At 44.0% G+C, this 26,596-nt stretch overlaps 2 protein-coding genes across 4 annotated transcripts in view; one reads left to right on the top strand and one right to left on the bottom strand.

Annotated features, from left to right (window-relative positions):
- Positions 1-22,265, bottom strand: part of TMC6 (transmembrane channel like 6) — a 108,939-nt gene extending 86,674 nt beyond the window's left edge. The window contains exon 1 of the mRNA XM_069752514.1: positions 22,173-22,265. The gene's annotated coding sequence lies outside the window, so the exon portion shown is untranslated. The remainder of the gene's footprint in view (positions 1-22,172) is intronic.
- The window catches only part of LOC138665226 (transmembrane channel-like protein 8), a 179,796-nt gene that overhangs the window by 56,490 nt on the left and 96,710 nt on the right, over positions 1-26,596 (top strand). For 2 of the 3 annotated variants that reach the window (XM_069752517.1, XM_069752516.1), the window contains exons 1-2: positions 22,327-22,453; positions 24,330-24,449. In XM_069752517.1, coding sequence (XP_069608618.1) covers positions 24,343-24,449 — 107 coding nt within the window. In that variant the 5' untranslated portion in view covers positions 22,327-22,453; positions 24,330-24,342. Of the gene's footprint in view, positions 1-22,326; positions 22,454-24,329; positions 24,450-26,596 lie in introns of those variants that run through there. The other variant, XM_069752515.1, reaches the window with a different exon arrangement.

Raw genomic sequence — 26,596 nt, 5'->3', positions numbered from 1 at the left:
ACAAGCCAAAACAATCATATGGCTAACCATTTTGTAATAATCAGTTGCAATATTATTGATTGGAAATTAGACATAAGCAAACAAACAAAATGTTCCCTTTGAAACTAACCTTCAGACTGCCTATGAAAAACTGGTTTCTAACCTTCTATACAGACATTTTTTCTTATTCCATAAGCGTATGGTGATAATATTGGATGGTTCCTAGGATGTCGGCACGTAACTTATAGAGCCTTACCGTATATACTCGAGTATAAGCTGACCCGAGTATAAGCCGAGGCACCTAATATTGCCAATATTGCCACAGAAAACTGGGTAAGCTTATTGACTGAAGTATAAGCTGGATATGCATTGTCCCTCATCCCTGTCCTGCTATTTGTGGCTCCTCCGGTCTCCTAGTTGTATGCATGGCTGGGCCTCCTCCCCCTTCCATGCATGGCTCAGACTCCTCCCCGTCCTCCCCCTTCTATGCATGGCTCGGCCTCCTCCCCCTTCTATGCTTGGCTCGGCTTCCTCCCCTGTTCTCCCCCTTGTATATATGGCCCCACGACATCCCCCGTTCTCTCCCATCCTCCCCCATTCTCCCCAATCCTCCCCCTTGTATGCATGGCTCCCTGCCCTTCCCCACTCTCCCCGTCATACTCACCCTCCTCGTGCGGTCGCTGCACGTCCCTGCATCTCCTTTGTCCTGGAACCGGCAGCTCTCCTCTCCTCTGCTCAGCGGTCACGTGGCACCACTCATTAAGGTAATGAATATGCACTCCACACCTATGGGAGTGGAGACACGTACATACTGTACATGAGTGTATATGGCATATCATTACATGCGCAGTTTCAGTGTCCTGTGATTAATAAAAGTGGGTCAGGGGAAATCTTTAATGAACGCCCCTCATAAGTTTGAGATCATTGTCCTGCTAGAAGACCCATGACTTAGGACCCAAACCCAACTATCTGACACTGGGTTCTACATTACCATCCAAAATCCTATGGTAATCTTCAGATTTCATGATGCCTTGCACACAGTCAAGGCACCCAGTTACAGATGCAGCAAAACAACCCTAAAACATCTTTGAACGTCCAACATATTTGTCTGTAAGTACTCTGTACTTTTCTTTGTAGGCCTCATTCTGTTTTCGATAAATAGTAGAATTTTGTGCTTTACCAAAAAGCTCTATCTTGGTCTCATCTGTCCACAAGACGCTTTCCCAGAAGGATTTTGGCCTACTCATGTACATTTTGGTAAACTGCAGTCTAGTTTTTTTATGTCTCTGTGTCAGCAGTAGTGGGGTCCTCCTGGGTCACCTGCCATAGTGTTTAATTTTATTCAAATATCAACGGATGGTTTGTGCTGACACTGATGCATCCTGAGCCTGCAGAACAGCTCGAATTTCTTTGGAACTTTATTGGGGGTACTTGTTTACCATCTGGACTATCGTGCAATGCAACCTTTCATCAATTTTTCTCTGCCGTCCACATCCAGATAGATTAGCTACAGTGCTATGAGTTGTAAACTTATTGATTATGATGTGCACCATGGACAAAGGAGCATCAAGATTTCTGGAGATGGACTTATAACCTTGAGATTGTTAATTTTGTTCAACAAATTTGGTTCTAAAGTCCTCAGACAGTTATTTTCTTCTCTTTCTGTTTTCCAAGTAAAAGTTAGCACTTTCGGGTGGGAGTGTGCAGCTGCATAGAAATACATGCAGCTGAGCGCTCCAATCCGAGTGTCGGCAGCAGTGCCGGGTATTGACGTGCGAATCTCGTCCAAGTTTCTCGCATGTGAGTATGAGCCCTTAGTGTAGCGCTCACACAGACCCCTAATGAAAAGATTGAGTCAACTTATCTACTTTTTATCTTGTTTCAGGTGTGATTTTCATATTGCCTACACCTATAACTTTTACTTGCCACATGTGAGTTTGAACGAGCATCACATGCCTAAACCAAAATTGTTTACCCACAATTTTGGAAAGGTGCTAACAATTTTGTTCCGCCCATTTTGGGGGTTTTGTGTGAAATGATGTCCAATTTGACCTGCTTTTCCAATACACAAAGGAAATAAATGTGTATAACAACACGTGTAATTGCAATAATTTTCTGGGGGTCATTAATGGTTTAATACATTGGAAACTTTTATTGCTATTCTGGTATTTACCATCCAGGATAAAATCAAGACACATTTCTGCAACAGAACTTGGTACCTAGAATGGGAGTTAATTGAAGACCCACCCATGTAAAGTAACTAATAAAATACTGGAGCTTGCAGGGAGCCACGGATCAACCCCCCCCTGTTATGAACTGGTGGTTTAGGAGCAACATGGGACGAGCTCTGAAGGAGGTGGTATCTGTACTGACCGCAAACCCTGAACCTAGCAGCGCAACTAGAAATAGCCGTGGGGGGTACCTGACACTCCCTAGACCCCTCGGCACAGCCTAAGATCTAACTTCCCCTAAAGACAGAAACAGGAAACCTATCTTGCCTCAGAGAAAATCCCCAAAGGAAAGATAGCCCCCCACAAATATTGACGGTGAGAGGAGAGGGAGACAACATACGCAGAAATGAAATCAGATTTTAGCATAGGAGGCCATACTAGCTAGATAGATAGGACAGGACAGGATACTGTGCGGTCAGTATAAAAACTACCAAAAATCCACACAGAGTTACAAAAATCTCCACACCTGACTAAAGGTGTGGAGGGTAAATCTGCTTCCCAGAGCTTCCAGTTAACAGAATAAATCCATACTGACAAGCTGGACAAAACATAGAATGCACAGAACAATTAAGTCCACAACATGTGGACAGAAAAGAGCAAAGCAAGGACTTATCTTTGCTGAACAGGTCAGGATATCAGGGAAATCCAAACAGAGATGTGAATCCAACCAGGAACCATTGACAAGTGGCACAAGCTGAAAAAAAGAGCCAGGCTAAATAGCCGAGCAGAATAGACAATCAGTGGAAGCAGCTGCTGACTGCTAAATCCAAGGAGCAGCCATACCACTTAAGACCACCAGAGGGAGCCCAAGAGCAGAACTCACAAAAGTGCCACTTACAACCACCGGAGGGAGCCCAAGAGCGGAATTCACAACACCCCCCCCTTCCCCTTCCATTTCCTTCTTCCTCATCCCTCTATTCTTTTTTTCCTTTTCCACTTCTAAGGCTAAGTTTACATTTGCATATGTGTCCACAGCGTATCGTCTGCATGCGCAAATGCATGCACAAAGGCATGCAAACGCATGTGTATGCAGCATTTTTATCCGCATGCTCTTATGTATGAAGTAAAAAAAGCTGCGATTGCATGCATTTGTATGCTTTTTTATATGCATTTGTGTTGTTTATGTGCATGGTACGGTATTTCCCAATGGGCGTTGCTTATGGGATTTCTATATATACAGACACTGCACAGCTGCAATTCACTCTTTTGGATACTGGATGCCGCTGCTGCAAGATGCAGAGTGTGGAGAGCTTCAATATGAATTTATATGGATTTATCTTTGAAATTGGCTTTTACTTTCGCTGTGGCTTGTGAGGAAGAAAGGAGAAGAGAAAGACGGAGAAGACGTCATCATCGCTTTTGACAACAACCCATTGTTGAACTCCGACAGAGCCATGGAGCCTACCAGTCATTTTACACAGAGCTTTGTGAAAACCCGGCAAAGTTTTTGGACTACACCAAGCTGTCACAACAGAGCTTCGATGATTTGCTGCAGCGTATCCGGGGATACATCAATAGGCAGGACACCCAACTACGTACCGCAATTCCAGCTGAGGAACATCTGTTGGTGACCATAAGGTATGTCATTTTGGACAACAAACATTTGTCGTTACTATTATTGTTAGAAAAGCGATGTACTGATTTATTTGTTCCTTTGTTCCGCAGATTCCTGGCTACCGGATAGACCTTAAGATCTCTACATTTTCAATTTCGAATTGGACTGTCCACCCTTTCCGGGATTGTTGGAGACACCTGCCATGCATTGTGTGACGTTCTGTGTGCCGACTTCCTCCCCAACCCATAGCTGAACTCTGGATGAAAAATGCAGCAAAATTCAATGAAGTGTGTAATTTTCCTAACTGTGTGGGGGGCTCTGGACGGCAAACATATTCCGATTCTGAAACCTGCAGGATCGGATCTGAGTACTTCAATTATAAAAAAATACTTTTCCATTGTTCTGATGGCAATTGCAGATGGTGACTGTCCATTTGTCGCCGTTGATGTTGACTCCTTTGGACGAGGAAATGACTCACAGACTTTCAAAAACTCTGACATGGGACAACAATTGTATGGGAATGATTTTAATTTCCCCCCTCCACAACCTCTTCCTAACAATAAATGGACTGCCAATGCCATTTGTTATTGTTGGTGATGAGGCCTTTCAAATGTCTGGCAACCTCCTAAAACCATACTCAAGTTGGGACTTGAGTCACACAAAAAGGATTTTCAACTACCACTGACAAGGGCACGAAGAACTGTGGAGTGTGCCTTTAGTTTGCTCGCATCTAAATGGCGCATTTTGGGCACAGCCATAAATCTAAAAATAGAGACAATTGATGAGGTTGTGAAAGCATGAAAGAGCAACCCCACTTTGAACTTGAAGAAACTGTTAATACCATATTGCAGGATTACCAACATCACCCTCTGTGGACTACAGTCGAAGTTGCCCAAATGAGGGATACATTTGCAGCCTATTTTGTTTCTGATAGTGAACATGTGTCATGGCAAAATGAAATGGTTTAACCTGTAAATAAAATGTACCTGTAACCTGTAAATAAAATGCACCTGTAAGGTTATGTAGTTTTAATGTTATGTACTTGTAATGTTATGAACCTGTAATGTTATGTACCTGTAATGTTTTCTGACTCTAATATTAACACCTTCAATCTAACTTGTATAATAAACACCTTAACTGTTAAGGTACCTTCACACATAACGATTTCGTTAACGATATCGTTGCAACGTCACGCTTTTTATGACGTAGCAACAATCCCGCTAACGATCTCGTTATGTGTGACAGCGACCAACGATCAGGCCCCTGCTGGGAGATCGTTGGTCGTTGGGGAATGATCAGGACCTTTTTTTGGTCGCTGATCACCCGCTGTCATGTGTGTGACGCCGATCCAGCGATGTGTTCACTTGTAACCAGGGTAAATATCGGGTTACTAAGCACAGGGCCGCGCTTAGTAACCCGATATTTACCCTGATTACCATTGTAAAAGTTAAAAAAAAAAAACAGTACCCGATGTCTGTCATGTCCCCCGCCGTCAGCTTCCCTGCACTGACTGTCAGCGCCGGCCGTAAAGCAGAGCACAGCGGTGACGTCACCGCTGTGCTCTGCTTTACAGCCGGCGCTGACACAGTCAGTGCGGGAAGCTGATGGCGGGGGACATGACAGACATCGGAATGTGAGTATGTAGTGTTTTTTTTTTTTACTTTTACAATGGTAAACAGGATAAATATCGGGTTACTAAGCGCGGCCCTGCACTTAGTAACTCGATGTTTACCCTGGTTACCCGGGGACTTCGGCATCGTTGAAGACAGTTTCAACGATGCCGAAGTCGTTCCCCTGATCGTTGGTCGCTGGAGAGAGCTGTCTGTGTGACAGCTCCCCAGCGACCACACAACGACTTACCAACGATCACGGCCAGGTCGTATCGCTGGTCGTGATCGTTGGTAAGTCGTTTAGTGTAACGGTACCTTTACACCCGTTCATACTTCACTCAACAATACACACATGGTTAAATAAAGAGATAAAGAAAACACAATGAGACCAGTATTGTGAAGCAAAACAATTTTTACTAACAGAAATAAAAAATTTACAGTTTTTTAAAAAAAAAAGGAAAAATGATTAATTACTTTCAGAGTATGTGGGAGGGAGTAACATGGTGGACCAGGGGGTGTCAGGATGTGATGGTAGGTTAGGAGTGGTTGGGGAAGTTGTTACAGGGGAAGTGTAAGACAATTGGAGGATTGGGTCAGACACATTGGGGGAAGACACATTGGGGAAGAGGACACGTTAGGAGTAGAAAACAAGTTGGAAAGGATTGCCACATTGGAAGGGAAAGAACGAAGGGAAGGTGTGGACAGACTAGAAAACACAGACACATTAGGAGATGAGGGTTGAGGGGGTGCATGTAATTTTTTCTCGTTTTTTCTCCTCTATGACTGGGTTTTTGCTGCTTTTTTCCCTGGTGCTGCGTTGGTGTAGGAGAAGTGTGGGCTGCTGCACTCGGCTGCGTAGTGGTGGATGTGGATGGCTGGTCTTATGCACTTGGCTGTATGGTGAAGCTTGGGATTCTTGGAAGTGTAATGTCCAGCAGTGGTGGTGGTGGTAGATAAGTCCCTTGGCGAGTCGGTGCAGGCGGATTCTGCCACAGCTGCTGTCCTGGAGCTTGTTGCCCTGTTGGGAAAGAACTATGTGCCTGCTGCTGATATCGGGACTGCTGCATGGCCTCGGTATAAGCATCCTGACAGGCCTTCATCACAAACAGCTGGAGATCAGGACTAAGGTTTTCCGTCACGCCCTGTTCTATAGTGGAAAAATAATGTCGCATCGGTCTATTAAGGTCACCTTCCAGGCGGTCAAGGCATTTGTGGACTTCCTGGAACAGTGTGTTCACATGAGTAAACCCACTCTCCATCCTATCCACAACCGCCTTCATCCCAGCCTGGAAGACCAAACTTAGGTGAATAAACTTGGGCATGAATGACCTCTCCCAAACCCTCTGCCGCTGCCGAGCAGACCTGAGTAAAATAGTGGCAGAGGGCTGGGAGAGGGGAAAACTAGAAGTACCGGCTTCCTGTTCCCAGGGCCGGTTTTAGGCAAAGTGGGGCCCTAGGCAAAGTTTAAAATGGGGCCCCAAATGCTAACATATTGCACATCACACAGAAGCATTTCGGTTGTACTTACATGCATTGATCTCAGGCCGCTAAACGAGTGTGATCGACAATACTGAAGTCGTTGGACACTTGTTTCCCAGCCTCTTTCCACCGTCTGAGAAAGAATGATGGGGACAGAACCATCACTAATAGACCACTAACAGATCACCATACAGTATCATGTTATCAGCAGCACACCTACAGTTTACATGGCGATGGATTTTTATTCCGGCATAAACAATCCAATCACCCAATGAATATGCTGCATTTTGCTTGTTTGATAAAATACACCCCATACTCCTCCATATATTATAATGTGCACCACAGTCCTCCATATTGTAAAATATATCATACACTCCTCATAATCCTCCATATAGTATTATACACTTCCCATAGTCCTCCATATAGTATAATACACTCCTCATAGTCCTCCATATTTTAAAATATACTCCTCAGTCCTCCATATAGCATAATACACTCCTCACAGTGCTCCATAAAGTATAATGCCCCGCCATAGTCATCCATGTGGTACAATTCACTTCCCATAGTATAATGCACCCCATAGTTCTTCATATAGTATAACGTATTCCCCATAGCCCTCGTTACAGTATAATGCAGCCCACATATAGTATAATGCAGCCACCACCCCACAGAGTATAATGCAGCCACCCCACAGAGTATAATGTAACCTCCCTATAGAATATAATGCAGCCCCCTACAGTAATATACAGCAGAGCCCACAGTAGTATACAGCACTGCCTACAGTAGTATATAACACAGCCCACAGTAGTATACAGCAGAGCCCACACAGTAGTATACAGCACTGCCCACAGTAGTATATAACACACCCCACAATAGTATACAGCAGAGCCCACAGTAGTATACAGCATAGCCCACAGTAGTATACAGCAGAGCCCACAGTAGTATACAGCAGAGCCCACAGTAGTATACAGCACTGCCCACAGTAGTATACAGCACTGCCCACAGTAGTATACAGCACTGCCCACAGAAGTATACAGCAGAGCCCACAGAAGTATACAGCAGAGCCCACAGAAGTATACAGCAGAGCACACAGGAGTCTACAGCACAGCTCACATCCCCCCTTCCCTCCCCGCCTCTCTCCTCCCGAGAAAGGCCGCACAGTCCAGTAAAAAAAACAAAAAAACACAAGCTCCTTACCTCTCCCCGAGCCCGCGCTGCTCCCTGCTCCTGTGTCGGCGGCTGCGGCCGCACTGCCTGGGTCACGGTGAGTGCACCCGCTGTGTCAGAGGCAGAGCGGGGAATGATGGTAGAGGGAGCGTCAGGTGACGCTCTCTCCTCCATCATTGCTTTGAACTGTACCGGCAGACGTCGGTATAGTTCAATGCGGCGGGGGAGTCGGCACTGCCTCAGGGACCCCACAGCGGCTGCGTGACTTGCCGCTAGCTGGGGGCCCCTGGGGGAGAGGGGGCACCAGGCAGCTGCCTGGTCTGCCTGCCCCTAACGCCGACCTTGCCTGTTCCTCAGCCTGTGAAGCCTTTCTGGCTGCTGCATCGCTGGTGGATGATTTGGATGGTGCCGGTTCGTTGGCTGGTTGATGAGGGGCCGCTCCAAAAGAGGAAGATCCAGGTTCTACAGTGCTGCTCCAGGTTCTGTGTGGAAATGAAATAAAAAAAGATAATTACAAAAAAGAATAAATTACATAATAGTGAAAGACAACAAAAAAGATACTCACGTTCGCTGAGCAAGCGCTGGCTTCAGAACGGAAAGCTCTTTATGGTACTTGTGTTTTCTGATTTTTCATACTGCACCTGAATCTCCTCACTCATGTCCTTATTGAAGCGATCCTTTATCGAACACCAACAAACTTTTACTCTCTTTTCTGTGAAGGGGGAAGAAAAATAAAATTTTTAAGAAACAGCAAAATTTACAGAAAAACAGAGGTGGCCAAAATAGCAATACTTACCAAAATCCTTTCTGACTTTTGTCGTTGCATGGTCCCAATCATCCATCAGCGATCTGGGCCACTTCTTCCCAGAGTGGTCGGATCAAGACTTAGTCGGAATGATTCCGATCACGGGGGTCCCACAATGTTGCTAGCTCTTGCACAGCTTGAATCAGTCGGTCATTATCTATGTCACATTGTGGAACCTGTAGATGAAATACAAAAAAAGAATGTTAGCAAAAATTACAACAAATTCAATAAAAACTCTGATAAAGGATACTTACACCCAGTCTTTCCTCCTCAGCAACTTGAGGACCCTGGGAGGAATTATTTCCACTTGACTGCAGTGTCAGGTACCTGTAAAGAAAATACATGATCTCACACATGTCAAGTATTGACAGTAAATACATACCAGTCAGTAAATCAAATGTGATTACATAATCGGTGTCATGGCCACTTTCGGAACCTTCAGTGGAGGACATGTTGGAAGAGCAAGGCAGCAGTCAAGTGAAGCACTAGAGAGAAAAAAAATGTAACTTTGTAAAAGCAAAACACAATGTAGAAAAAGAAAAATTTGGACAACAATACTTATTCCAGGCAGTAGCCCAAGCACACAGCACACATCAGGCAGGCACCAGACAACAGGAACCGCAGCACAGCACTAGGACGGACTGAAGAACAGCTCCAGGACAGCAGTATTGGGACCAAGACAACAGCACTGGGACCAAGAGAGCAGCACCAGCACCAAGACAGCAGCACCTAATCTACAAGGAATGGAAAAAAAATTCTGTACAGGGTACAGAGTGCAAAGACAGAAAGACATTTTCACAGCTTCTATACTTACATATTCTTTTTAACATACTTATTAATGACCTTGTAGGGGGCATTCAGAGTAGAATTTCAATATTTGCAGATGACACTAAACTCTGCAGGGTAATCAATGCAGAGGAGGACAATTTTATATTACAGAATGATTTATGTAAACTAGAAGCTTGGGCTGATAAATGGCAAATGAGCTTTAATGGGGATAAATGTTAGGTCATGCACTTGGGTAGAAGTAATAAGATGTATAATTATGTGCTTAATTCTAAAACTCGGGGCAAAACCGCCAATGAAAAAGACCTGGGTGTATGGGTGGATGACAAACTCATATTCAGGGGCCAGTGTCAGGCAGCTGCTACAAAGGCAAATAAAATAATGGGATGCATTAAAAGAGGCATAGATGCTCATGAGGAGAACATAATTTTACCTCTACACAAGTCACTAGTTCGACCACACTTAGAATACTGTGCACAGTTCTGGTCTCCGGTGTATAATTAAGACATAGCTGAACTAGAGCGGGTGCAGAGAAGAGCAACCAAGGTTATTAGGGGACTGGGGGATCTGCAGTACCAAGATAGGTTATTACACTTGGGGCTATTTAGTTTGGAAAAACTAAGACTAAGGGGTGATCTTATTTTAAAGTATAAATATATGAGGGGACAGTACAAAGACTTTTCTGATGGTCTTTTTAATCATAGACCTGAAACAGGGACAAGGAGGCATCCTCTATGTCTGGAGGAAAAAAGGTTTAGGCATAATAACAGACGCGGGTTCTTTACTGTAAGAGCAGTGAGACTATGGAGCTCTCTGCCGTATGATGTTGTAATGAGTGATTCATTACTTAAATTTAAGAGGGGACTGGATACCTTTCTGGAAAAGTATAATGTTACAGGGTATATACACTAGATTCCTTGATAGGGCGTTGATCCAGGGAACTAGTCTGATTGCCGTATGTGGAGTCGGGAAGGAATTTTTTCCCCAATGTGGAGCTTACTCTTTGCCACATGTTTTTTTTGCCTTCCTCTGGATCAACATGTTAGGGCAGGGGTCTCAAACTGCATTCCTCAAGGGCTGCAAACAGGTCATGTTTTCCGGATTTCCTTGTATTGCACAGGTGATAATTTAATCACCTGCACAGATAATGATTCCAGCACCTCGTGCAATGCTAAGGAAATCTTGAAGACACGCACGGTTTGCAGCCCTCGAGGAATGCAGTTTGAGACCCCTGCCCTAACATGTTGATCCCGAGGAAGGCAAAAAAAACCATGTGGCAAACAGTAAGCTCAACTTTGGGGAAAAAATGTCCTTCCCGATTCCACATACGGCAATCAGACTAGTTCCCTGGATCAAGGGCATGTTAGATTAGGCTATGGGTTGAACTAGATGGACTTAAAGTCTTCCTTCAACCTTAAAAACTATGTTACTATATAGACGGCAGTACTGGGACCAAGATGGCGGCACTGGGACCAAGACGGCGGTACTGGGACCAAGACAGCTGCACCTAATCTACAAGGAATGGAAAAAAAATCTGTATGGAGTACAGAGTGCAAAGACAAAAAGACATTTTCACATCTTCTATACTTACATACAGTATAGACGGCAGCACAAGAACCCAGACAGCGGCACTGGAACCAAGACAGCGGCATCGGGATGGCAGCAACAGTCTAGAAGCAACAGAAAAAAAGTACAGAGTACAGAATACAGTGAGAGACAGACAGACAGACCTTTTCAAAGCTTCTATACTTATAGCCAGAGTCTTCTGCCTTGATCCAATGTCCTGTGCCCGCATCCAGAGTCTTCTGTCTTCTTCCAATGTCCTGTGGCCGCATCAAGAGTCTTGAGAGTAATGGACTTCCAGTCTCCAGACTCCCTTTTTTACAGCTGGCAATTTTTATGTGGTTACATCATTTCCAATGCGAAATTAGTCAGAAGTACGCATGCGTACCGAACACAAGCGTACGCATATCCTTGCGTAACAATGCATTCCCATCAACAGTAATGCGTTTTTTGATGCAATTGTCCGCATGTCGACGATTGAGCAATATTTGCCACCTAAAAAAATGCAACATGTTGTGTTCGCCGGACCCGGCTGCACAGCTCCAAATAACGCATGCATACGCATCCGCAAGCGAACGCATGCAAAAACATGTCACTGCGTACACAATGTTAAAGATATGTAAGTGTGACGCATGCGGATCGATGCGGATTGTACGCTGTGCACACAGACCCAAATGTGAATCCAGCCCTAGTTCTTTGGTTACTTGTCTTTTTTAATTATTTTTTTTTTTAAATGCCACTTACAGTAGTTTTATGTTGTCTATGTACATTTAGTATTTATTGAGCAAACGATTTATGCAATTCTCTGAACATTTCGACCCTGGGTTGACAGATTATTTTTCTTTTGTTGATTATAATCTAAAATTTCAATAAATACAAGTTTGTCTGTTTTTTTTATTTATAAAAAGCATATTTCTTTTTGTGAAAAGTTCATCTACCTGAATTCACCATTTTGAAGAATTTTGCACAAAAAATGTAAACTAATTCTACAATAGAAAAGTCACTAAAATAAAAGCATATGAAAAAGCATATGATGAATCACTGCTACTGCCAATGCTTCCAACTGTTTCTCTAGAAACAGTCAAGTAGTAAAAACACTTATTATTAAGGGGATGAATATTTTGGAGAATGCGGTAGTCATTAAAAGTGACAATTAGTGTAGAATTTGGATAAACTATATTAGCTGTGATGAGAATCTTAAATAGTTCATGTTTGGTTTATTGCTAATAACAGAAAATTTGTAAATTTTGTTAATAAGCTTAATTTGCAATGGGGGTCAAATAATTTTGATAGAAACTGTAAAGTAAAATTTAAAGGGGTTGTCTGTGTCTAATTTTTAAATTGTCAGGACTGCAGAGGTAGAAAATAACAATAACATCAATACTCACAGTCCTGAAGTACGCTACGGTATCCCCTCTGTTGCCCTAGTCTTTGACTGGTTGCAGTGTTGACAAGCACAACTGCACTGCACATGCATCATAGTAGCTAATGTCTGGGATCAGCAACGTTGCTGATGCTTATTAGGAAAGTGGAGCTTTTTTATATCCCATCTAATATCTGTATACCAGACAACCCCTTTAACGTCTTCACAACCTTTGACATACCTATACAGGAGCTGTGCCCGCACGATCACCACTATGAGCTCGACTTCAGTAATAGGAGGAGCATTGCGCCCGGCGGTTTAACCTCCTAAATGCAGCAATCAATATTGATTGTAGCATTTGGGAGGCTAGGAGAGGGAAGGGCTAACTATCCCTTCCGATCGGTGCCCCATGACGTCATCACGAGGGCCCGATCGCTGTCATGGCAATCGGGTCTGCCAGCTACAGTCAGGCTCGGACTGGCTCACAGGGTAACAGGAATCCCCCGGTGGGCCCATGTGCACACCTGGGCCCCCAACTTCACTGTATGGGCAGTTCTTGGCATAATTCACTTGATTCACTCTATACAGAAACCAAACTACCCAGTTTATTATTAGAGATAGAAGTACATTTGTGACAGGTAGAGTAATATTTGTATGCAGGTGAAAAGTGGGCCACCCAAAGTCAATGTTACTGCTGGGCCCTTGGCACTCCTGTCCGACACTGGCTACAGTGGTCTGTTTAGACCATGCCAGCAGCTTGGTCTAAGAGGCTTCTGTCTGTTTAGGTCTAAGAGGCTTTTGTCTGTTTAGGTCTAAGAGGCTTCTGTCTGTTTAACACTGACAGGGATAATGCATTGCAGTGCTGCTGTACTGCAATGCATTAAATTCGCGATCAGAGTAATGAAAGTTAAAGTCCTATAGGTAGCCTAAGTAAAAAAAAAAAAAGGAAAAATATTTAATAGAAAAATCACAAAATAAAATAATAAATTGTAGCAATAAATAGGCATATTTATGTAAATACAAAATAAAACATAAAGATACACATATTTGGTTTCACTGTGTCCAGAACAACCAGACCTATAAAACTGTCTATAATACCTTCAGTGAAAATCATAACTTTTTTTTTTTAAAGTAGCAAAAAAACTATGCTTTTTTTATCTTACTGCTGAACAAAAAGTGGAATAAAATGCGATCAAAAAGTCGAATGCGATCAAAAAATAGTGTCTCTGAAAACATCATCTTGTCCCACAAAAAAAAAAGCCACCATAGAGCTCCATTAGTGGAGAAATAAAAAAGCTTCAGCTCTCAGAATACAGCAATGCAAAAACAATTATTTTTCCTAAAAAATAGTTTTTATTGTGAAAAGCACCAAAACATAAAAAAATGATATAAATGTGGTATCTCTGTAATAGTAATGACCCGAAGAATAAAGCTGCCTCATCACTTTTACCACATTATGAATGGCATAAAAAAAACAACTCCTGAGTTGCTGGTGTTTGTTCATTCTGCCTAAAAAAAAATGGTAATAGAACAGGATCAAAAAATGTTACGTCCATGAAAATTGAACCAATAAAAGTGTCAACTCATCCTGCAAAAAAACAAGCCCTCACATGACTATCGGCAGAAATATAGAAAAATTATAGCTCTCAAAATATGGTGATGCAAAAACATTTTTTTTTTTTGCAAAAAAAGCATTTTTTAGTGTGTGATAGTAGCCAAATATAAAAAAAACTATATGAATATGGTATTGCTGTAATTGTACCGACCTGAAGAAAAAATTTGTGTTATCCCCTATACCACACTGTGAACGTGGTATAACCTGCTGTTGATTTGTTCATTCTGTTTCCCAAAGATCGCAGTAAGGCTCGGTTTACATTTATCCAGCGCTCTATGCTGAGCGCTTGCACCGGGTTTTCTGTGTAAATCTCTGAAATATGTGATTCAGAAGGAGGCCCAACGAAAAATTCCCTATAATGAGGCAGATAGAGACACTATGAACACCGTATGACCTATGATCTGGCGGTGTCTGTCTTTTAAGAGTGTATAAAAGTGCAGTCAGACACAGTTTTGTGCATTTCTGAAAAGAGGGACATCGCTGAACAGAGGACAGACAGAGTTCAGAGTAACTCTGCTGCCTCATTATAGTGAATAGATCCCTCGGGGGTTTCATCCGAATCACGTCATGTGGAGATTTAGATGGAAACCCCAAAGTAAGTAGTTCTCAGTGTAGAGCACAAGATAATTGTGATCTCAAATGCTATGTAAAATGTTCCAAATAAAAGCTTTAACACAATCTGCAAAAAAAGTAAGTCGCCACTCAGGTTCATCATCTGTCAATGGAAATATAGGGGGCCTCCCATGTTACTTGTAGGATTCAGTGATGGTGCGGACCCCCAGAGACCGAGATACCTTCAGTAAAGTGTTGCAAATCCTAGAGGAGACTCACGGAGACCACACAGACGTAGGGGAACTGAGGACACTTCTCTTTAGCAGAATGCATAGGGAGGGGGAGACTGTAACCCAATATATGAATTCACTGCAGAAATTACACACTGCAATTGTTAGCAAGGATGGTATGGGAGTAGGTCCCATAGGCATAATGTTATGAGACCTCTTAGTGACTGGATTACGAGACGAGCTGACAAAACACGTCCTGCGAGAGCGTGTGCGAGTAAACCCCCAAATGACTTTCCCTGAGGTAGGGAGTGAAGCACGCATGCGTGAACAGGAGCAGGGGGTGAAAGTCCTGGATTAGAAGGTCCAGAGACCGTGAAGGATGTCAGGGCCTTCATGGGATTGATCAGATATTACAGGCGCTTTGTGAAGAACTTCGCTCGGCGAGCAAAGCCATTGCTGGAGCTGTTGAAAGGGGTACCTTCGGGTGCCAAGAACGGGAAAATTTGCTGGAAGGAGTCTCAGGAAGAGGCCTTTCGGGATCTCAAGAGAGCACTCACGGAAGCCCCTGTCTTGGCTTATGGGGATTTCTCCCAACCGTTCATTTTCCACACCCACGGGAGTCTGCTGGGACTTGGGGCTTTGTTGTCGCAGATGCAGGATGGAAGAGAGAGTGTGAACGCTTACGTGAGCCGGTCCCTTCACGATTCTGAACGTAATCCAGACAACTACAGGTCCTTTAAGTTGGAGTTGGTAGCGTTGGTGTGGGCTATGACGGAGATTTGCGGAGTATTTGTCTGGGTCTAAAGTGTTGGTGCACACTGACAACAACCCGCTAGCGCACCTGGAAAATGCGAGACTGAGGGCTCTGGAGCAGCGATGGGTGGTCAGAATAGCGAAGTTCCGATATAAGATTGCTAATAAAAGGGAGCACAGAACACTCTTGCCGATGCCTTGTCTAGAAGGAGGAGTACTAAGCCAGAGCGGGACAGAGATGAAGAGCTGGAAGATGATGAAATCCCAAAGTTCCTGAGACCCACCAGGACGATGGTGGCAATGCAGGAACAAATACACACTTTGGTCCAGGAAGGTGTTCTGGGACAATCGCGGGATGAGTGGGTTCAACTTCAACAGGAAGATAGTGAATTAGCTTTGCTTTGTGTGTGGCTTCACAAAGACTCCCCAGCTCGGCAGAGATACTCTGTCTCCAGAGGCTCTACGGATCCTTCGACAGTGGGAACAACTTCAGATGAAGAACGGGCTACTATATCAAAAAGTACAACTACAGACTGAGCGGAGTGTGACCTGGCAAGTCTTAGTCCCTACAGTGTGGTTACCCGAGATTGCCATTGCTGCACATGAGCAAGGGGCCCACTTTGGCCCAGAAAAGACCTTCCAATGCTTACAATGGTTCATCTACCACCCCCAGTTGAGATCAACAGTGGAAGAGGCCTGTAGGACGTGTCAGACATGTGAACTGTCTAAGCCACTGGAACAGAGCTCCTGTCCAGTCCATTGTAACCTCCACCCCTCTAGAACTCTTAATTATAGACTATCTGACATTGGCCCAGCCCATCAGGGATATGAGCACTGCCAAGTGATGCTGTATCACTTTACAAAGTTTGCTGTGGTGACTCCAACTCGACATCAAACAGCAGAGTCCGCTGCGTACGTAATCTGCAAGAACTTCATCTAACTCTATGGATGTCCCATTAGGATTCACTCTGATTAAGGAGCCTGTTTCTTAGGTAAAGTAATGGATGAGCTACATGGCATGTACCGGCCCGACAAATCCCGCACCACACCATACCATCCTCAGGCGCCTGTGAATGGTTTAACAGTACGCTAATTCAGATGCTAAGAACTTTAGAGGAAGATCGGAAGGCCTGGAGGCCTGAGTACGTTTCCGAACTGGTGTGGATATATAATAATCAAGTACATCGAACCACGGGATATACACCTTACTCTCTTCTGTTTGGTCGAGATGGAAAAGTGATCACTGAGCTGGCATTTTATCCAGAAGAGGACTACCCACGGATGGGGGTGTCCTCCTGGGTTTGGGAACGTCGACATCGCCTGCAAACCTACATCAGACAAGACTGCAGGAGTTAGAATATGCGGAGAAGACCCCATCCGGAGCAACAGAGTTTCAAGTAGGGGACAGTGTCCTAGTGCAGGAGAAACGTCCTTGGGATGAACTAGAAAATTGTTGGGAGGAAGACCCGTACCGGTTGAAGAGGTGTCTTAGTCCTGAGGGAACTGTATACGAAGGTCAGCTTGAGGGGAAAGAGTATGCACCTACTTGAACTCTTCACTGAAACATGCTCCAACACTGTCTTTCTAAAAGCCCTGTATCAGTGGAAGAGGGGTCCGAGCCCCCTGAGACAATTCACACACCGATAGAAGAGGATGATGGATTAAGCCCCGAGACCTCACAGAGTTTAGAATCAGAGAACACAGGCTCATCTATGACTCCTTCCCTACTGTCAGATTCTGCTCCACAAGAGAATTCCACTACATCTTCTAATCTGAGGCACTCTGAACGAACAACGGTTGGCAAGCCCCCCCAATCGTTATGATGAAGAACATTTTATCTGGCAGCAAAACATACAGAAGGAGAAACGACAGCCACGCACTCCTCAAAGAACCTCGCCAGTGAAATGGCGAGCAAAAAAGAGTGGGGGAGTGTAGGGAGGTGAATCGGGCTAACGGTCCCTTTTGCGAGTCTGGGCTGGAACTGTTGGGGCTGTCATCATTATTTCTGGGGGAAGAGATTTCTGACTGGAGCAGGCCAGGACACCTGACAGAGGGGGCGGGTCCAACTTAAACAGAGCTGAGCTTAACAAAGACGGGACTTTTGGTAGGGAATCAATGTTTGAGTACAGAGACGGTTGACTCCCTCTCGACTGACCCATGCGAGCTTTCCGGGCTGCTTTACCTGGTTAGCAATCCTTTCCAGATGAATGTTGCACAGCTCAGAGAGACCCCTGCACCGCACTGAAACTGAGACGGAGATCACGACACTGTTCCGCTGACCCTCGTGGAGGCCCCACTCAGTAATATTCATGCGGTGCATGCTGAGTGCTAGATTGCAGCTGCAGCCGCTGAACTGTGTACTTTACTGCTGAACTGTTTGCTTCACCCACTGTGCCGCGATCTTGCCCCCATACAGCATCTCGTACCCGAAACAGGAGACCATGTGGTGAAGGGCCCAGAAGACTTGTCCACGTGCAGAGACAGTGCATATCTTTTCTACAAGACTGGATTGGAGACATCTCGCTCCGCTTGCGGCACCACCGAGGGATCTTCCAGCCACCTTCTTCCAGGACCCAGAGACTGATAAGTTGAACCATTATTTTCTCTTTACTGTTTTCCCTGCACCAGTGAATCTATATTTCCCCCCTGCTATTCCCATTCCCCTTATATATTATAAAGAAACCTGTTAACCCTTGTTCTGCCTCCTGTGTGTCACTGCATTCTACGCATCTCCTAGTCTCCTACACCATCTTCCAAAACTTTAAGGATTCCACCAAGATGGTGAGCGGTGATAACGCCCTAATTAGCATCACCATCCCTCTTCTCTGTGTTCTGAAACTCTGTCTGCTCACAATCAAGAGGATGCATTGCAGGCAGAGCACGATGAGAAGGAGCAAGGAACCATACAGGGTGATTACACACAGCCCAGCTTCATCTCATCCCAACATGGGTGACAATGAGAAGGAGGAGGACAAAGAACAGGAGCTAGTTTCAAGCGCTATAGACGCTACTAGCTCCATAACTGTCATACCGTCTGTTCAGCATGGATGGCCTGAGGACAGGAAGGAGGAGGAGAGCATGGTCAGTCTGCCTCTTGGTGAGAACACGGAAGTCTTGCCTATTAGCGGTCTGGCACGCATTGCTGAGTTTATGTTACGCTGCCTTTCCTGTGACCCTCGTGTTGTCAAAATTTTGGGTGACAGTCATTACTGGTTGGTGACACTTCTAGACCCACGCTACAAGGAGAACTTTCTATCTCTTATTCCCGAGGCAGACAAGTCTACTAAAATGGGGCAGTACCAGAAGGCCATTGTTGCGTAATTAGTAAAAAAAATTCCCATCTGAAAACGCTGCAGAGATCACAGTTCAGGGAACAACCAAGGAGTACAGGCGAGTGAGACACATCTCCAATCCAGCAAAGTCAGTGGAATGCTGTCAAAGTTCTGGGAGAGGTTTCTCAGACCCTCCCATCGCACAGGCCCTGAGGCGCGGGGTACTCTCACAAGGAGTGCAAAATTTGGGAAAATGCTGAGAGTACCTTGCTTACCGTACCAATGTCCTCTGTGATTCCTCTGTGCCCTATAATTATTGGGTATCCAAGCTGGACACATGGCATGTACTGGCTCTCTACGCCTTGGAGGTCCTGGCCTGCCCTGTCGCTAACGTTTTGTCAGAGCGTGTTTTTAGTGCCACTGGTGAAATTATAACTGACAAGCTCATCCGCCTGTCAACTGAAAATGCTGACAGGTTGACTCGTATAAAAATGAACAAGGGCTGGATTGGGTTAGACTTCTCAACACCACCGAATGATAGCAGTGTAACAAACTCTAATCCAGTGTCTTTTTTTGGGATTTCTATTCCCATACAACTCTTCACACCCACACATGGGTATGTGATTCCTGATTTTGGCTATTTGCTGTTGTCCTCCTCCTTCTCCTCATCCTCATCCTCCACTACCATATCACCAGGGTGACCGTGGTCTGTGATGCAACAACTACATAATTTTTTAAAGGATGTTTATGATGCCCGTAAAAAACTTTTTATACAGTATGTTCATGTGTACCCCCCGGGGTAAATATTTGTCAGCCCATACACTTAGTGCATGGGCATTACAAGTATAGGAGACCCGCTCCTTTCTAATGGGAACATTTTTTTATGAGGCCATCCTCTACGTCTCTTCCAAAGGGCATTGTAGTGACTCAAAATTTTTGGCAGCCCTTGCATTCACTGCATAAGCAAACAGTATGGGAGACCCAATTCGTAATAATGGGAATATTGTTTTCACGGGGCCCTGCTGCACATCTCTTTAAAAAGGTATTGGGGTGCATCTAAGATTTGGGCAGGCCTTGTATTCACTGCATAGGCAAACAGTATGGGAGACACCCTTCCTAATAATGGGAACATTGTTCCCATCGAATTCTGCAATTTCTAGTGCTTCTGCAGACCACTGGGGGGGCCACCAGAAAAATGCTCGCATTTCCCTTAGACTAACATTGGGCTCGTTGAGCAGTCCAAATGCTTGACCTGAGCAACGAGCACTCGAGCATATTAGTGCTCGCCCATCACTACTCGGAATGCATTAGGTGAAGGTTGTAGAAGAGAATCAAATCACCAGAGGGCAGCATAACAAGTGTCTAACAGTAATACCAAGACGCAGGAGGAATTTTTAAATAACTTTAAAATGTATTACATTTATCATGATCTAAAAGAGTAAATTAATATTCAACACTTTTTAAGTACAGAAATATACAGGAAAGGGAGGAAAGGCAATCTATCGCTTGCCATAGCATACAAATAAAGTAAAAGAAAGCCCGACTCGGGATGTCCCCATTTATCAGCCTATATGGGGTTGTTCAGCTTCTTCCAGCCAATGACGTGTGATCTCCTTCCCTTGAATGATCCTCACGACCTCCATACTTGCAGTCAGGATGTACTCCTATTATTTCGCTCAGCACTTGTCAAATTACTGCAGTTTTTTTTAATTAAAAATTCACACCAAAATCCAAGTGATGATAAGTGATTAAAAAATTACTGTATGACAGAGTGGAGTTCATGACAACCATATAGCAGAAACAATGCTATTGTGATCTACCAAAATGCTTGTGCATGCCCTAATCATCTTCCACCTCGACTACTGCAACTTCCTCCTCTGTGGCCTACCTTCTAACACTCTCGCACCCCTCCAGTCCATCTTTAACTCTGCTGCCCGACTAATTAATCTCTCTCTTCGCTACACTCCTGCTTTCCCTTTTTGCAAATACCTTCACTGGCTCCCAATTTCCCAGTGTATCCAGTTTAAACTACTAACACTGACCTACAAAACCATCCATAACCTTTCTCCTATGTACATTTCCGAACTAATCTCCCAATATCTTCCCTCGCGTAATCTCCGGTCCTCCCAAGACCTCCTTATCTCCTCCATGCTTATTCGATCCTCACCCAATCGCCTCCAAGACTTCTCCCGAATATCCCCCATCCTCTGGAATTCTGTGCCCCAACATGTCCGGTTATCCACCACATTTGGATCCTTCAAAAGAAACCTGAAAACCCACCTTTTCAAAGAAGCTTACAGCCTGTAATGACCACACGGCCACCTCAACACCATTGGAGCTACTGCAACCCTCGACCTACTGTCTCCTTCCCCATAATCCTGTAGAATGTAAGCCTGCAAGGGCAGGGTCCTCGCCCCTCTGTACCAGTCTGTCATTGTTAGTCTTGTTTACTGTAAGTGATATTTGTATTTTGATGTAACCCCTTCTCATGTTCAGCACCATGGAATTAATGGTGCTATATAAATTGATAATAATAATCATTGTTCATTTAAAATAAGACATACATCTATCAGACTGAACTTTCTTAGATGAATTTTAGTGTCTGACATCACTACTTCTTGAGGAGGCACATTCCACCACTTGTCTGCTTTAACTGTACTAGAGCCTTTCCTTTAGGGTATGTGCATGCGTTGCGGATTTGCCTGCAGATCCGGAGCGGATTTGACCATGTAAACTTATGGAAAACCAAATCTGCAGTGCCCATGCTGCGGAAAATACCGCTGAAATTCGCACAAAAAATGCTGGAAATCCGTGCTGTGCATTTTACCTGCTGATTTATCAAAAACTGAGCGGAAAAATCTGCACAGAAATTCGCAACGAGTGCACATAGCCTTACTGATGTTTTCCTTTCCTTGATAAAAGGAATGTCCAATTGCCAGTTGTACAGTTTTTGGAATTAAAGAATTATTTGCCAGTTCATTGTAATGACCCCCTTAATAAAATCACCTTAAAGGGAATCTGACAGCTGTCTTAGCCCCATGAACCACAAGTTAAAAGAACAAATTGACACATCCTTTGTGCATTATGGGCTTGCAAATCATCAAATCCTTGAGTGACGATGATACAATGTACATTTCTACTGCTTTAAAATCCAGTGCTTCCAATGTAAACAACTAAATGTTTACCCTAATATTGAGTGTGCACCCTCTTACCTTTGTGCCGTCAGTTGTGACAGTAATCTGACATTGTGGAAGTCTACGGTGCTCTGAAAATGACTTTATCATACTCAGCCGCCTCCTAACATCTACTTATCTGGGCCACCAATGGGTTCACTGCCTCAAATAGATATATACAAAGCTGGGTAAGAAAGATGTGTTGCACTTCTTGTGGTTTCCTGTACATATTTATGCCTCATAACTTCCTGTCACATCTTCTGTACAACATACGCAAGACATGAAACGAGAGTCAGGTCCTGATAAGAAGGAAAAACAAGGTAAGGGCAATTTATGTATGTGACTCGCAGCATTAGAAAATGACGCCTAAATAATACTAAACCATACCAAAGTATAGACAAGGCCGGTAGTCATGAAGGCATCTGCTTCCATTACAGGCCAAGTTGTAGGTGTGTACAAGATGCACTGCCGTCAGTAATATTGTGTCTAACCTGTTTGTTTTAGGGATTTCACTTCCATCTTCTGGTTTCTGTAAGGTTAGGTTTCTAGTTATGTACCCAATGGTCATTGATGGACTTGTATACAATATATTAGGGCTTCATCTGAGGGTAATTCATTTTAACAGCAAAAAGTGTTGCATGCTGGACTATTTCTACCATCAATGATGATAAGAACCCAGTCTGAACTTTTATGGAGACTTTGCATGCATATGTGAAATGTGAACAGATCTTAATGCTTGTGTGTCAGAATTGTGCTCTAACCAGATGTTCGGGCACAGATGTCTCCTTCTGTTGCACCCAATTAAGCAAAGCCAAGTGTGAGTCGCCCGCCTGGGCCGTGGGGTACTTGGTACCAGGTCCGGTACTTAAAGGGGATGTCACGGTGGCTGCGACCCGGTCAGTGGTCATGGGCGCCCAATTAAGCGAATTGTAATAAAGTTTGTTCGTGATGCCACCTGTGGTATTCGGTCAGTAGGGACTGACCTTGCTTAAGGGGTCCTCTGGGGTGATAGTATGGCAGCTAGATGGCATAACTTACCACAGGTGAAGTAGGTCCCCAGGGCTCTAAGTGTAGTGCACCGATGGTGTGGTGGATTGTATGGCAAAGAACGAGGACACAGGTTTGCAGTCTTTACCTGGTTTACTGATGGTAGCAGTCCTCAGTCCAGGGTACCAAGTGCAGGGGCAGCTGTGGTCCGGCCGGCTTGGAGGCAATAGAGGACCCCTCTCCCAGGGGTCCATAAGCCTTTCCCACTTGAGCTACACTAGTTGGCGAGGTCCCTTCTGCTTGAAGCTTACTGGCAAAGTCCCCTCTCTCCTGTCCTAAGGCAGATGTCTGTACGATAGGCAGTGCAAGACATTTTATAGAGTCTCTATCATGACCAGGGCTCTCAGGTTACTGCTTCACTTAAGACTTGGTTTGGGCAATTGACATACAGTCCTATGCCCTCTGGTTTTGTCACGCGTTCTGGAGAACAACACGACCTCGGGCTCCCGGTGCCCGGTTTCTGCGCTCTGGCTCTGAGGGTGTCCGTCCGCACTTCCCCTCTGAGCCTCTTCCTCCACTGTGCTTCCTTCCTCTAAGCTCCTCCACTATTCAACCCTTCAGGTTACCTCTCTTTCCAGAGGCTGCAGCTCCCACGTGGCTGCTCGGCCTCTCTGTCTGTTCCAGACGTCTTTCTCCAATCTCTCCCTCCTGGAGACTAACTAGCTCCTCCTCCAGACCAGGATGCCTATAGCTAAGGGAAGCTCCCCTAAATCAGGGTCAGAGCTCCCCCTTCTGGCCTGGATTCGGAATGTGTTGAATGTGAGTGCCTTACCTGGTCAAGAGAATCCTTCTCGCCTCCAATCATGATATCACCTTCTCCAAAGGGAAGGCAACATCACTGTAACAACTGGTTACCTGGGGTGTTGCAAGTGCAGCAGCACTTCCCTCACTTTCTTCCATGTATTGATTTACACTAGATCCCAAATATTTGTATTAGTGCTGCACACCTCTGCCAAGATCACCATCCAAATGTCTTACAGATCATTTACAACTTTCATGTTCATATTTCCATATGCCATTTTGTCAGTAGTGTAAGCTTAACCGCTCTTGAACTTTTTCTTTGCCTAAACCTGTTAATTCTGATATAGCAAAATTAATCTATCCAATACTGTAGGACCACTGTATTAAAATCTACTGTTTGTTTTACAGAGGATTGCTGAAAATGAACAAAAAGAATCCTAAAAAATCAAATACTGTCCAGAAGACAAAAGTTAAATATAATGATCTCCGAAATAATCCTGTGCCCTTAAAAGAGAAACGTAGATTAAGGTTAGTGAATCATGCTAAATAAAACTTTGGACTTCTAAACAGAACTGGTGAGTGCCACCAATTTTTTCTTTTTTCTATTGCATATGGATTTTACGTTGGATGAGCACACGTTTACTGCTTCTTGGCGATCAATTCCACATTCAGCATATATAAACCCACTTTTTTCCATGGTGCCATTTTTTTTTTCCTCTTTTGTTGTCTCTGAATTTCATCATTTTGTATGTAAAATAACATAGTAAAATAACATAGTTAGTAAGGCCGAAAAAAGACATTTGTCCATCCAGTTCAGCCTATATTCCATCATAATAAATCCCCAGATTTACGTCCTTCTACAGAACCTAATAATTGTATGATACAATATTGTTCTGCTCCAGGAAGACATCCAGGCCTCTCTTGAACCCCTCGACTGAGTTCGCCATCACCACCTCCTCAGGCAAGCAATTCCAGATTCTCACTGCCCTAACAGTAAGGAATCCTCTTCTATGTTGGTGGAAAAACCTTTTCTCCTCCAGACGCAAAGAATGCCCCCTTGTGCCCATCACCTTCCTTGGTACAAACAAATCCTCAGCGAGATATTTGTATTGTCCCCTTATATACTTATACATGGTTATTAGATCGCCCCTCAGTCATCTTTTTTCTAGACTAAATAATCCTAATTTCGCTAATCTATCTAGGTATTGTAGTTCTCCCATCCCCTTTATTAATTTTGTTGCCCTCCTTTGTACTCTCTCTAGTTCCATTATATCCTTCCTGAGCACCGGTGCCCAAAACTGGACACAGTACTCCATGTGCGGTCTAACTAGGGATTTGTTCAGAGGCAGTATAATGCTCTCATCATGTGTATCCAGACCTCTTTTAATGCACCCCATGATCCTGTTTGCCTTGGCAGCTGCTGCCTGGCACTGGCTGCTCCAGGTAAGTTTATCATTAACTAGGATCCCCAAGTCCTTCTCCCTGTCAGATTTACCCAGTGGTTTCCCGTTCAGTGTGTAATGGTGACATTGATTCCTTCTTCCCATGTGTATAACCTTACATTTATCATTGTTAAACCTCATCTGCCACCTTTCAGCCCAAGTTTCCAACTTATCCAGATCCATCTGTAGCAGAATACTATCTTCTCTTGTATTAACTGCTTTACATAGTTTTGTATCATCTGCAAATATCGATATTTTACTGTGTAAACCTTCTACCAGATCATTAATGAATATGTTGAAGAGAACAGGTCCCAATACCGACCCCTGCGGTACCCCACTGGTCACAGCGACCCAGTTAGAGACTATACCATTTATAACCACTCTCTGCTTTCTATCACTAAGCCAGTTACTAACCCATTTACACACATTTTCCCCCAGACCAAGCATTCTCATTTTGTGTACCAACCTCTTGTGCGGCACGGTATCAAACGCTTTGGAAAAATCGAGATATACCACGTCCAATGACTCACCGTGGTCTAGCCTATAGCTTACCTCTTCATAAAAACTGATTAGATTGGTTTGACAGGAGCGATTTCTCATAAACCCATGCTGATATGGAGTTAAACAGTTATTCTCATTGAGATAATCCAGAATAACATCCCTCAGAAACCCTTCAAATATTTTACCAACAATAGAGGTTAGACTTACTGGCCTATAATTTCCAGGTTCACTTTTAGAGCCCTTTTTGAATATTGGCACCACATTTGCTATGCGCCAGTCCTGTGGAACAGACCCCGTCGCTATAGAGTCCCTAAAAATAAGAAATAATGGTTTATCTATTACATTACTTAGTTCTCTTAGTACTCGTGGGTGTATGCCATCCGGACCCGGAGATTTATCTATTTTAATCTTATTTAGCCGGTTTCGCACCTCTTCTTGGGTTAGATTGGTGACCCTTAATATAGGGTTTTCATTCTTTCTTGGGATTTCACCTAGCATTTCATTTTCCACCGTGAATACCGTGGAGAAGAAGGTGTTTAATATGTTAGCTTTTTCCTCGTCATCTACAACCATTCTTTCCTCACTATTTTTTAAGGGGCCTACATTTTCAGTTTTTATTCTTTTACTATTGATATAGTTGAAGAACAGTTTGGGATTAGTTTTACTCTCCTTAGCAATGTGCTTCTCTGTTTCCTTTTTGGCAGCTTTAATTAGTTTTTTAGATAAAGTATT

This window comes from Ranitomeya imitator, chromosome 2 (assembly GCF_032444005.1).
Source record: "Ranitomeya imitator isolate aRanImi1 chromosome 2, aRanImi1.pri, whole genome shotgun sequence".
In the NCBI taxonomy this organism is placed as follows: domain Eukaryota; kingdom Metazoa; phylum Chordata; class Amphibia; order Anura; family Dendrobatidae; genus Ranitomeya; species Ranitomeya imitator.
Note: the sequence above shows the minus strand (reverse complement) of the source record. Positions and strands in the feature narration are given on the sequence as shown.